The 14,724-nt window shown below is 37.1% G+C and overlaps 1 protein-coding gene across 1 annotated transcript in view; it reads left to right on the top strand.

Moving 5' to 3' along the window:
• LOC122792759 (phospholipid-transporting ATPase ABCA1-like) overlaps nucleotides 1-14,724 on the top strand; it is a 2,266,772-nt gene that overhangs the window by 1,290,870 nt on the left and 961,178 nt on the right. The window contains exon 26 of the mRNA XM_044060333.1: nucleotides 6,187-6,219. Within this exon, the coding sequence (XP_043916268.1) occupies nucleotides 6,187-6,219 (33 nt within the window). The remainder of the gene's footprint in view (nucleotides 1-6,186; nucleotides 6,220-14,724) is intronic.

Below are 14,724 nucleotides of genomic sequence, written 5' to 3'. Positions count from 1 at the left end.
GGTCATCTTATATTGTTGTGCTTTATGCAGGTGTTCAGAGTTTCTGTGAACTAGTAAAGGTAGGTGGTCACCTAATGTGTCTGGTAGAGTGGTTGGATTATGGTAATGTTGGGGGTGAGATACTAGTATCCAGTCAATAAGTGAACCAGTAGAGAAAAATTTATGAAGGTGGGTAGGGGAACAGATGAGCTGTGTGAATCCATACAGGTTGAGAGAGGTAGAAGGCGATTCTTGATTGATCTGCAGCCAGTCAATATTGACATCTCCTAGTATGATGGTTTCATAAGGGATAGTTTTAAATATCCAGGATAGAAAGTGTTCTAATATGGGGACATTATTTCCAGGAGGGATATAAATTGATGCAATGGCAAGTTTTTTTATGGTGGCTAAGTTTAAAGTCAACTAAAATTATCTCAGCTGGGAGAAAGTCAGATGTGGGAAAAGAGATAGGGGAGACAGACAGGCAGTTAGAATACATGATTGTGACTCCCCCTCCTCTTTTTGAAAGTCTGTCATGCCTGAGGATATTGTAGCTAGGGGGAATAATTTCAGAATTAGAAATACTTGGTTTTAACCAGGTTTCACACAAGCAAGTATGTTTGGGTTATGTTGAGTGATCCAAGCATGACGTGTGTTAGTTTTCTTAACTATATTTTGAATATTTATAGATGAGAGGATGAGTCTTTTTTGGGGAATAGTATCAGTAATGGATGATGGAAAGGTGGAAGAGAGCACAGAGGTGGTAGTGGTATTGAAAGTATTTTGAGGAGAATTGTTAGGACCTGGGTTGGGGTGGACGTCTCCTAATAGTAATAGGTTGGATAATATGAAATTGATTATTGGAGAGATTGGGTGCATGTGTGGATATTTGTTTTTGTGGTCAACATGCTGCTTAGGTGTAAGGAAGTATTTGAATATATGTGTGGCAATAATGGTGGTTAGATAGGGAGGGGGAAATGTGAGTAATGTGGGTGATTTGGTGTCTATAACAATAGTGCTTTGATAGCATGTGAGAACTGAGAGAAAGAGTAATGTAGTTGAAAGGAGAAGGAAAAATAGTATATTAAGAATAGTAGGCATATTAGTACTTAGAGTAGTGTGAGATAGATGAGATTGTTAGTTCAGAGGGTGATGAAAGACTATAGGAATGGTGTAAGAATGTGAGTACTAAGGGGGTGGGGGTTTAAAGAGGTGTGGGTTTGTTGTGTTGTATGATAGGCTAGTGAAGTGGGTGGCGGAGGTGCGGCTAACTGTAAAGGAAATTGAAAACCAGATGGAATTAGCCCAGGAAAATCAATCAGCCAGGTTACTTCAGGTATGGTAGTTTGCAGCACTTTTACTGTTTGCAAATAACTTCTGTGTCCCTGGGTTTGGTTGTTATTAGCAAATCTGGAGGTTTTTCTCCAATTGGTTTCCCCACACAAATAAACTATTTAAGTTGCTTCCAATAAGGAGGAACAGTCACAACCTGTGTGTTTGATTCATTTAAAAAATGCTCAGTGAGACCTAAAAGCAGCTGGTGATTGATTTAGAAGTCATACTGCCACCTAGTGGTATAGTTTGGAACAAAGTCTACACTGTAGGGGGGGTGGGGGGATATGGGGTTGAGCCAGTTGTCCCTGCAAGTGTACACTACCTTTGCAGCAGATTAAAAGCTTAAGGATATAGCCACATTAGCTATGTGGAGTGTTTGTTGCCTATATTAGTAAAAATAATTGATTCTTTCTGATGGTACATACATTTACTTTTGAAACATTTATTCTCAGATGTTTAGATTGATGATTGCCTAAAACAGCTTCAGGTTGCAATTGAGAGGACTTCCTGTGGGTGAAGCTAACTGTGGAAACTGTTATACTAATTAGCATAGGTCACTCCCCAGGAAAGCTACGCTAGCATATAGCTCAGATGAGTAAACGGCCCACCACAGTGATCCTACAGACTGTGTAGGATCACTGCTTTAGCCGATGTCTCTGAATCAGAAAAGGCTGGTGACAGCAGTAGCACCTCATATTAGGACTTACCTCTGATGATGGCCCTTTATGAATTTAGCCCATAGTCTGCCATGACAACCAGTGAAATTCTGATCCAGCCAACTGAAACTGATTGTTTTCTCTTCTACACAAATAAATACATGCATATATACATAAATATAAACACTGATACAAATTCACTAACATGAAAATTAAGATGGGAATCTCTGAAAACCAGCATTATGTTTGATAGTGGGACCTCATTACTGATGTCATTCAGTCTCTACCTATTTTACTGAGATAATTTCCTATAAAACATGTAGCATGTACCCCCAAAATGGCTCAGCATTTTTTAACCTAAAAAAAGTGAAAGGAAATGAGTTTTGTAATACATGCTGTGATTATTGAAATTGTACTGGAGACTTTGCAACCCCTTTTTCAAATGTAGTTGCAATATATATATATATATATATATATATATATATATATATATATATATATATATATATATAGGTCTGCCTTGAAACATCTAAAACCCATAACATTGAATTTCATAACATCTGACACTATAAATCACAAGCAAGAAAATAACATTCCCTCCACATATAACGACACCAAACTACCAAACACACTTTTTACTACATTTCTGCAGGGGGGAAAGCCCCCTGCACCCCCCCATGTGGGGGGACTGCCCGTAAATTAAATATACCAACTCCAAGATCGCACTGCAGTGGGAAAAAGTAAATTTCCTAACCCCACTGTATCAAGCCATAGCAAAAGGTGTGTTTGCTAGTTTTGTGTCATTATATGTCGTTATATGTGGAGGGGATGTTATTTTCATGTGATTTATACTGTTAGATGTTATGAAATTCAATGTTATGGGTTTTAGATATTTTGGGTTTTAGATGTTCTGGTCCTATTGTTATGAAATTAGATGTTATGGGTTTTAGATGTTTTGAAGGGGGCCTATATATGTATATTTTGTGTGTGTGTGTGTGTGTGTATTTGTGTGAACTTTTTTCCTGAGACATCACATGGAAATTGCTGAATAGTTTTCCTCCAACTTAGGTTCATAGGTTCATAGGTGTTCATATGTGTTTACTAGGTTAATGACCACAAGGGCCTTTCCAAGCCTAGCCATGCATCCCAAATGTCTGACAAGTTCTGATACCATTTATAAGTGTAAGCAGGGGCCTGGGAGATGAACCATTTACAGGTTACTTGTGTCCATTAGAGACATAGGTGCCAACTGAGAGCTCAGGGGTAAGACGTCTTTTACAATAGTCATAGGTAGACATCTCAAATAGAAATTTGCAGAAAGCAATTTCCCTGAGGCAAATAATCTCTCACAGCATTTAGGAAAATTAATAGTAATGAATACCCATGTGTTTTGTGTAGTTTGATCCCTCTTATCCTCATCGCAAAGGAATAGCTCACTGCACCGTTCATATATTTACAATAATCACTAGGGTTCCCATACCATGGGAAAAAAGTGTAATTCTGTAAATTGTGCTTGTTGTTCCAAATATAATTTTAAACAGTTTGAGACACCTTTTCCAAAATACAATTCAAGATATGATATAACTACCATATTTAACAAGCTAATTTTTAAGGATGCTTAAGTTAGATAAGAACAGACATGCTGATATGATTGCTGCTGGGTACATATTTCAACATACTTGATACTTATACAGCCTGAGTGGGGAACTGTGTCAAAAGCTTTGATTGACCATGTCCAGGTATGCTGTGCATGCTGTTCTACCTTCATCTATTGCTTTGGTGACCTTTTCAAAAAATCCACCAGGATGAGTAAGCATGACCTGCCCTTGATGAATCAAAACTGAGACAAGCCCAGTGTCTGGGGTTAGATAGTGCACAAAAATGGGCTAAAAACTAAATACTAAATAGTACAATATTGTCACATTCATTAAAATGAGCCTCACCCCATCTTGTAGCATAGACAGTACTTCACACCAAAATGAAGATGTTGTGAGACACCTTAGATCATGGATAGATAATTCTTTCTGCTTTGATTATCCTGTTGCAGCAGTGGTTAGGAAATCCTTCTATCTGGAGCAGCTAATCAGAAAAGGTGTTTCCTTCAGATCCAAAGGAGTCTTTGCCACTCTAGATTCTGCACTGATCCATCCTATCATGCAATATAATACAGTGCCCCATTTTGGGGTGCATCTTACTAGACATATTATGCAGATGGGGAAACCACAGAGGTTCCTAACAAAAAAATTAAAAAAATCATGAGCCTAAAAGACCTGAGCTACCAGCAAAGACTGGATGCTCTCTTCCTGTATTGACTCCTTAGGAGTGATCTATGCCTTGCTTTTGGGGCCATTAGGGATCTGGCCATCCAAGATCTCTTATGTCTCCACAAATCAAGCAGTCCTCCAGACACTAGGACCTGATATCTTAACCACTTTCAGCAAATAAACAGATTAAGCTGGAGAAATAGATTCCTCACTCAATCACTACACCTTCTTGGGAAAAAGCATCTACTCCAAATCAAGTAATGTGACACTCTATCTTCCTTTAAAAATGAGTTAGACAATGGGATGGTATTTGAAAAGGGTCTATATCACCACATCGAATGGTGATAAGTTCAAACGCCCTTTGTTCAAACCTAAAAGTCCAAAAACCTTAAACAGCGAACTCACGTAAAAGCGATTTTTTTTACCAGGGAACAAAATCGCTGCTCCGTGAAAAAAAAAATCACAACTTTAAAACAAACTAATGTGGGGGGGGGGCTGTGCCACCCACAACTCCTCTACTTAAATATACCAACTCTGAGATCGCACTACAGTGAAGAAAATAGCAAAGCCTCAAAGACGGCCCACAGATTTATTTCCCTGGGAGAAAAAATCAACGTTCCGTAACTTCGCAGTTTAGGGCTTTCGGACTTTTCAGTTCGAACAAAGGGCATTTGAAATCATCATTTGATGTAGTGATATAGACCCATCTGAAAATGTTTCCTCTGCAGGACTTGCCTTTCACTCCTCAAAAAAAAGTGACATAAGTCTAAAAGTGGGTGATGGCAAGGCATAAATGGACACATGGTCCATTTTCCTTGTATTTTCTATGATTTCTAGGATTTCATAGTACATTATAATGGTAGAATAAATAGACAAAATAAATAAATCGATCTTATTTGTACTGAAGTATAGCAATAGTGATAGCCCTTGTTTGCTGTGTATTGGCATACCATTTCTAACAATGGCTGATAATCTTAGACAACCGATGAACTTCAGCTATCAGGGATTATCAGAATAAAAATATGAGTAAGCATATCCTACTTGCATCATGTAGGCATGACACTTCTAGCTGGGATTTTATGGCCATCACAAAACATCCTTATGCCTGCTCACAAGCAGACTGCAATGTGATGCTGTCTATCAGTAGCCTGTAACAATGCTTTGCACTGCATCTCAGCACTTTGTGCCAACACTGTGGTACACAATCGCACAAATGTGCAAGTCCTGACTAATTTGATCACTATATGAGCACATTCAAGCCAATGGTATCGTTAAATGATATTTTATAAACACAAGTTGAAAATTCGCCATTTTTTTAAAATAACCATTGAAAGACTGGAATAAAATAACTTTCTTTCATAACATATTGTGAGTATGGCAGCTGCCATTTTGATAAAATCATCTCAAAATGCTTTCTTGTTCCAGTATTGAAATTACACAATCAATTCCTTAAACAATCCACTTATAAATGCCAATGAACATTTATGACCCACAAATAACTGTTTTATTTTTTACACAGGTATTCTGATATCTGTTTCTTGAACATTGAAGTGTATATGAGTTCATCTGTATCACATAAAACAGAATTATTTTTGCAGACATTAAATGTCTAATCGTGTATTTTTGTTTAATTTTCCTATCAGGTTAAAAATAAAAAGTGGGCCTGGATGACTTCAATTTATACACAATGGGAAATATTATTTGTGCAAATATTTTATATTTATTATATTTTCTTAGCCGGAAAAGTTTCACTGGGACCATTATCCCATTGTACGATTTTCTGCATAGAGATTAAAATTAAAAGCATTGTTCTTCATTAGAATCTGATCAATATTATCATTGGTTTCATTCATATTTCATTGCAGAATGTGTTTAACTTAAACGCATCTTACTCTATAATAATTCACTCTTAAGAATACATTTTAACGTGATGTATTCCTCTCTGTTTTTAGGAACTATGGCACATTTCAACAACAAGGTAGAAGGTATGCATTTTGAAAAGTTGCTAGTATTAATAAGTGTATCTTAATTCGTGTGTATTAGTATTACTGATTTAATCTCATAACTTTTTTTTTTTTGCTTAACAACTGAATGCTTAAACAATGAGACCATTTTGACTTTTGCTTGGACAAATACTGTTAAATAGAATTAATCTTTTTGAAATGCGGAAGACATCATTTGTCTAATTCTGATATGTCATACTTTGTTAAAATGTATTTGAATGTCAGCCTTTTCTTTTGACTAGTAATGATGTTAATATGCTGAAAAAAGGGTCCAGTATCATCTAAAACTGCAATCTGATTAATTTCAAATCAAACTGAACTGCTGAATCACCCAGCTGTGGGGGTTATCTCAGTGGAGGAATTAAATCGTTTTAGTATCATTGTCACTCTGTGGATAAGGCTGATCTGTAGCTTCCACGTTCCTAAAACAGAGTTATCAAACTACACATGAAGGAAGCATTTGCTGTACTTCATCTTGCACTACTCAGACTTAAGGTAAGACTGCAACAGAGTGGAGAATCAGTAGAGAGATAGAAGGCATTTGAAACTGTGACATATACATTCCATAAGCAGTTATCATTACTTACTGTCCAGATACCAGTAATAATGAGAGAGTGTATGCACCATCACATATATATGGATCTTTATATCTGTATATACCTACATATATATATATATATATAAACAACCATCAAGAAGATATTTCAGAATGTGTAAAAAATAAAAAACCTTTTAAGACCAAGGTAACAGAAAAGCAGACATGAACTGTATATATATATATATATATATATATATATATATATATATATATATATATATATATATATAATGTATATTATATACACAAACACACACATATATGTGTGTGTGTGTGTGTGTGTGTGTGTGTGTGTGTGTGTATGTGTTTATCTATACATATCATCATCTCCTTTCAGCTTATCCCAGTTAGGGGTCACCACAGCAGAACAATGATCTGCAGAACGATTGGCAGTGGAGTTTTACAGTCCTGAGTTGCCAGCCCAGTGCCCAACCTTACACAGAAAGTACACACATGCACACACTCACATCTAGGGCCAGTTTAGAGTGTCCAGTCCACCTACAGCATGTCTTAGGGAAGTGAGAGGAAACTAGAGCACCTGGAGGAAACCCACATGACCACATAGAGGACATGCAGACTCCGCACAGAAGGCATCTCAGCCAAGAATTGAACCAGAGAACCTCTAGCTGTGAGGTGGCAACACTAAACACTGCACCACTGCTGACACCCAACTCTCTCTCTCTCTCTCTATATATATATATATATATATATATATATATATATATATAATATATATATATATATAAGTGTGTGTGTATATGTGTATATATGTGTATGTATATATATATATATATACATATATATATATATATATATATATATATGGTTCTACCTGACTTCGTCGACAGCGCAGAAGACCGACAGCGGAATTCGGAGCTCCAGAAGACCGAAAGCGAAGAAGACCGGCCGAATCGCGAGTTGCAGAACATCGACAATGCAGAAGACCGACACGACGGATGACAACACCAACGCCGAGGATGCCGACATGGGGAAAGGCTGTGTGAGTATGCGGTAGTGACGGACGTTAGGGTGCGAGGCAGGTAAGTGTGGAGATTGACGGTCTGTGGGGATAGGGGTGGGTTAAGTGAGTTAGGGTTAGGGAGGCATAGGGGTGGGTTAAGTGAGTTAGGGTTAGGGAGCGATAGGGTGGGTTAAGTGAGTTAGGGTTAGGGAGCGATAGGGGTGGGTTAAGTGAGTTAGGGTTAGGGAGCGATAGGGGCGGGTTAAGTGAGTTAGGGTTAGGGAGCGGGTAGGTAAGTGTGCGATAGTGACGGACCTTAGGGTTAGGGTAAGGTTTAGTGTGGGCTTGTAAGGATTTTGGTGTGCTTGTGTTGTGTGTGTGGTTTGTGGAATGGGGATGTGTTTTGTTTTTAATAATTGTTATTGTGGTGTGTGCAGTGTATGGGGTTTCGTGTTTGTGTACCGTCGGTTATTTCGTTGTCGGTTATGTGTGGTTTCGTGTTTATGGACTGTCGAATATGTGGTGTCGGTGATGTGGTTGTCGGTGTTGTGTGGTTTCGGCTATGTCAGGTAGAACCATATATACACCTATATATATATATATATTATGTAGTGCATAGAGACCCATGATTTTTATTTATTTAATTTTATTTTTATTTAATAATATAACTTAGGGACTACACCTTCAATTTTCCCTAGACATTCTGATAAACATTTCCCCCAAATAGCTAAATATTAGATAATTAACCATTACTAAAAAAAACAAAAAGGGGTTTTGCTGTCTTAATGACTAATATTATGTTCTTTATTTTTCTTAATAACTTGTAAAACTGCACATTACTGTATAGAAAGTTGGACATTGCTATTGCGTTTATTAGATGTTTAGAGATGTTTATGTAGAGGTCTAGTGTTGTTTATGTCTGTACAATTTTCCTTGTTTGTAAGGTTCTTGGAGCTTTTCTCCACAGGCCTCCACTTGCTATGTGTTTATTAGATGTCTAGAGCTGTTAAAATTTCCCTGTATGTAGTGTTCTTGGAGCTTTTCTAGCCGGGCCTCTGCTAAAAATGGATCTGTGTCCAGTCGGACTTTCCCGGTTAACAAAAGTAAAATAAAAAATTAAAATATATTATGTAGTGCATAGAGAGCCATGATTACATTCCAATGTGAGGAAAAAGATCAGCACTTTCCTTCTTGATTAGAACAGTGCGGTGCTTAGCAAGAGTCTGTTAGCCAAATTTAAGTGCTGTTATGACTGAGGCACTTGATAGGGAAAGTGATGGTCAGCAAAGAACAATGGCAGAAGGCAAAATAGCTATTACAAGATGTTAAAACTTCATTTTTCCACCCTTATAAATAAAATTTGGCAGAATCAAGTTTTAAACAACCTTTAAAGTTCTTTCTTTAAATCTGTACTTTCTTTATGCCTGTCATCTCCTTCACAGCAGTAAAGTGCTTTGCCAACTTTGAAATACTATAAAAAAGGTAAAACACTTTGCTTTCTTCTCTTTTTTTCTGCAACTTTTTTTCATAGCATGCATGTCACAAACATATAATCTGGATATGATTTCAGATCCAGTCATAATCTGCTGTATAGTGCAAGGAATTGTACTGTTCATATTTTTTACATCTTTAACACACCATGCAGAAAACACTTTAGACAGTATTACATTCACTTTTGGAACAAATGCTTTTTCCTTGAGCATCTGAGTAATGAAAAGTGTTGCACATTTGCATATGTAATAAACAGCAGCTGTATTCTTGCTGCAAGTAACATAACACACTTGAAGCCATGCTGCACCATTCCATCTATTATCTTATTTCACAAATTAGTTTGTGCACTGGCCTCATGCAGTGCATATAGCCTTTTCATCTCCCCTATACTGGTCTGCACTACATTGAATTTCACAGACCATGCATTAAGTTAAGTGTTGTTGTTTGTCTTTTCGGCTTTTCCCGGTTAGGGGTCACCACAGCGGAACTCCGGTCCGCTAATGATGGCAGTAGATTTTTATGGTGCCGAGTTGCCAGCCCAATGCCCAACCTTCAGCGAAGGCACGCCCATTCACACATGTCTTTCGGAGGCCACTCGACCGCAGGGACGACATTGTATTAAGTTAAGTGTAACTGATATAAATATTCACTACTGACACATCTGATTATTAGAACACTGACTAAATTTCAGAATAGAAAAATATTTATTAACAAATGTCATGTAATGTCGTATATGTCAGTATAATGGTAGTATACATTGTTTATAAAAGACAAAAGGAAACTTTAGTAGATATAAGAGAAGGCAGGTACTAAAATGACAGCAGATGTAAGTCTATAACCATAAATTTTGACAGACTGATTTCGAAGGCTGTTAACAGGAAAGCCAGTCAAGAAACAAAATAGAATCAGGATAGCAGCTGCCAGAAAATACAGATCAGGAATCTTTAGTCAGCTATTTATCACACTCAGTCAGATTGCTAATACTGATACACACCACCATTACAGCCATGGCAAGTTGGCATTGTCAGATTGTGAGATTGTGAGATTGCAATACAGTGGGAAAGGGTACATTTACATCTCTGCAATGTACTACAATCTCACTCAGGAAAAGCCAGCACAGTTTGCTCAGCTATTGTTCAATCTGCTGCACCAGCTTTTCCTTACTGTAATGATACAACATTTCCCTTACATGTCTGCATCCCATGATGCAGGTATAGAGCAGGTGGCCTATCCGCATCCTTCTCAGGGTGTACATCTCCAAAGATTCTCACATGTCAACATTTGAAGTTTGACTCTTATCTATATATTCTTGCCTTTGCTACATTTCTCCATCTTGTTTTCTGAGTTCCTTATTTCCATATCTTTGAAACTAAGTTTGCCAAATTAAATGTGGAATATTCATGCCTGATGACTTGCTTTAAAATCTGTTTTCACTTCTTATACCTTGCCAATTTCCTTGTAACTTCTTCTTTTACTTCCTTGTAACCAGCAACTTGCATCAACACTTATACCAGATTTTTGAGAACAAACTTTGTATAAAACCATTCATACAGTTTAATAATTTCTACTATCTAACTTTATATTTGTTAATCATGTTAATGCCAGCAGACCCTGATCTGCCCCTCAGACACATCCTCTGCGCTTAAATGCATGTATGCATGGTCTATGAAACGCTGCTTACATTTGCAATGTAAACCTTGACTATAGCTGCTCATGCCTGTAATGCAAAACACTTCCACAGAGCCTCTGCTCAGAATGCCTTTCTAAATCTGTTCTATAATCAGCTTTATATAGGTGCAACAAACTTGCACATGCGGTACGAGAAACTTGTCCTTGACTTTCTGTTATGTATTAACCTGGTGCCAAAGAATCTCATTTATACTAGGAGTACCTTCTTGTCTTAGAATCAGTCTGGAATATAGGCATTATATCTGTGTTATTGCTGACACAAGAAAGTACCAGACTTACATAGTTTATGCATGCTGTTCTTGCATAATGGATACCAAATCCCGTTTGAATAGCAGTTATTTGAATGTCAACTAAAATCATTGTCTTCAAAGATATGGGAAATAATTAAAAACTCTTGATCCATTAAACAACAGATTAAACATAACCAGATACACAGCAATAAAATTGTGTTCTAGTTCATGGTTCTTTCAATCCCTAAAATTAAATGATGAAATAGATTTATTCATAGGTTTAAGACTGTTTATATTCATGAAATGACTTGTTTCTAAGGATGTTAAATATAGGTTACTTACCTTTAAATGTTAATAAGTTAGCTACAATGCATAGCATGTCATGTAAAGTGACATTCCAGAGAATTCCATTTCCAGCATAGACCTTATGGAGATTCAATGACATCTACTCTATTTGTATTATTTGTTGAGCCTCCTGATATCAGATGGTGTTAGATCAGAAAAATCATCTCCCTCATCACACCAATCTGCCCTCTCAGCATTTCTGACAGTGCAACCCACAGGGAATCCTTAAAGGCCTCAACTTACTGTACTTCCAAAAAATATGTTCCTAATTATCTCTTTCTTCCCCGTCACACCTCTAACATTTACTATCTACCTGAGGAAAAAATTTCTGGAGTCTACTTGAGGTATAAAAATATCTGTGTAAACATTTCCAAATAAAAATCCTAAATCTTCTAGATTTTCTTGCATATTTGGGAGACATACATACATATATCCTCCCATTATTTCTTGTGAATTGCTTATCTAATCTCTCTTCAGAATGAAAGCCAATACTTCTGGGCTTTATCTCTGAGATGCACAATGCATTTTTGGCATTATGGGTCAATCATGGTGCTGTAATACATTATTGTCTTTTGTGGCACTGATGTAGATAATTTGTTGAGCATATTTAAAATGAGGGCACGGTGGTACAGTGGGTAGCATTGTCGCCTCACAGCAAGAGGTTCTCAGATTCGATTCTCGGCTGGAGTGCCTTCTGTGTGGAGTCTGCATGTCCTCCCCGCGGTTGAGTGATGTTAAAGACATGCAGTTAGGTGCGTGCATGAATGGGTGTGCCTTCTTCGAAGGTTGCGCATCAGGCTGGCACCTAGGCACTGTAAAAATCCACTGCCAATCATTAGTGGACCGGAGTCCTGCTGTGGTGACCCCTAACTGGGAAAAGCTGAAAGACATTTAAAATGAGTTGTAAGGGCATCAAGCAGTGGAAGACAGCTTAATGGTTCCCATATTTACTTTTTAAAAGGAGTTAAATAATTCCTTGCTGATTTTTACAAATTTCTAACCAGTTATACTCAGTGTACTAAGAAGAATTGTTAAGATTAAAATTAGTGCAGATATAATGGTGATCACTAACAGGGTCAGGCATGAAGCCAGAAATGGTGATGAGTAGTGTGTTTCAAGAAACTATACAGCCAAGTAGGCTTTCCTTGCCTGCTGTTTGTCAGTCCTAGTTGGGAATGTTAGAAATTGTGTTAGTCCATGTAGCTTAATATTTGGACAGTATAGATGTGTCTGATTCTCTGTCTTAATAATGTTCACTTGTGTGTTTATATGCTTGTATATCTTAATATGATAACCTATTGATTAATATAATTGGTAAGCAAGTATAAGGTGTTTTTTACAGTACAAATGTTTGTGTTACCAAGGCTTGGTGGAATACAGATAGTACCTATGTCTATTTTTGTGTGTACCAAGAAATGGTGGTTAGCAATAAGCCTCTTTTCTTATAAAGTGGATACAGTCATGGAAAATGTAAATAGCTTAACAGCATCTAAGTAAATCATTGCAGTACCTCCAGTTCATTAGGTGACATGACCAGATTGTATTATGTCTTATTCTGGCAGGAGAATGAGAGTATCATCAGTTATTGATTATTGATTTCAAACAGGATGCTGTTATGACAATTATGACAGGCTGATAGAACGGCAGCCATGTGGACTATATGCATATTTTTGCATAAGCTATGAACATTGAGATAACTAATTTGTATCCTAGATGATGGTTGCTGGGAGTCAGCATAGTCAGAAGGAATCCATTTGGGATGTATGTCTCAGCAAGCTAAGAGAGCAGGGAAAGTGATGTAGTTGTTGTTTTTATGTATGAAGTAATTTGATTAGCTGTTTGGCATATTTGATAGCATAGCAATTGCATATATTTAAATGCTTTGGTTTCTTTAAATTGTGAAGAGAGAAGGTGCATACATTAACTGTGTAAGATAGCACTGTGTTTATGAGTGCTGTGTTTCCTTGAATGGTTTGGTAGTGATTTATTTAGAAAGTGTAGGGAGTGTGGGGTTGTAAGACTAGCTGGCATAAAAAGAGGAGCTGGTCAATGGCATATTTCTATAGCTGAATTTGGAAAGGCAGTGATCACTAACAAATGGTTGTGGTGATTAAAATGTACTTGGCCTGGCTTGATGCCAAGTTGTGGCTATCTGAAGAGTGAGTAAACTTGCTAGTGCACAAACTAAAGAAGTAAATGATGAAAATTACGTGTGTGTTAAATTAAATGTGAGACGGATAAGTAATGGATATGTAAAAGAGAACAAGGATGCAATGCACTCACTGTAACAAAGAGACTGTCCAAGGTGGAATCCAGAGAAATCAGTACATCATTTATATTCAGGTTTACAGCAGGTCATGCAAAATCTGTACTGGAAAATGACAAATTTCTAAAGTGTAAATAGAAAGATAAGTTATTCAAAAATATTCATGTTATTGAACTGAAATATACATTATCAATACCCTAGAGGCTTTTATGCACTTTGTAAACAAAAGTACGGATATAAAAGCATGGTCTTTTTTCATAACTCCAGTAGCATATACACAAAATAATGTTATAACTGAGGACTCAGTAGCAGTTAAAACACTTGTAAGAATAGTCTAATTTACCCGCATCAGTTGATAAACACTAATAAAGTGCTAATGATAAAGCAAATTATTAGTGAGCTCAACCTTGAAAATAACGTGGTTAACACTGCAAGGATTAAGACAAATAACAGACAATAATGCAGAAGTCTGTTAGAGAAAAGGTTCCCAAGTCCATAGAGCAGTTAATAACACTGATGGAATTTCCCACAAATGGGAAAGGAATTTTATCAGTATTGTACAAATTAGTTAAAGAAACAAGAGTTCATAGGTTCATAGGTTCATAGGTTTATACTAGGCTATCTGCCCTAAGGCATTTATAAGCCTAGCCCAAAGTTTTGTGGCTTACGCCACCCCTTATATGAAAAAATACTGTGCCCATTAGTTTGTTGTGCCTCTGTCCAGCAGTGACACAGAGATGATTCCCGGGGTAAACCTACGATCTCCCATCCACAGATCAAGATTTCTCTTGAACAGAGCCAACGAGGTGCTCTGCCTCACATGGACCGGGATTTTATTCCACAGCATAGGGAGTCTCTGAGTGATAAATCTATCCCTCCAGCACATCCTATTTATATCCGTGCTAAG

The sequence above is a fragment of the Protopterus annectens genome, chromosome 2.part0, assembly GCF_019279795.1.
Source record: "Protopterus annectens isolate FY-2018-M chromosome 2.part0, PAN1.0, whole genome shotgun sequence".
NCBI classification, from domain to species: Eukaryota; Metazoa; Chordata; order Ceratodontiformes; family Protopteridae; genus Protopterus; species Protopterus annectens.
This window is presented reverse-complemented; position numbering and strand designations above follow the sequence as displayed.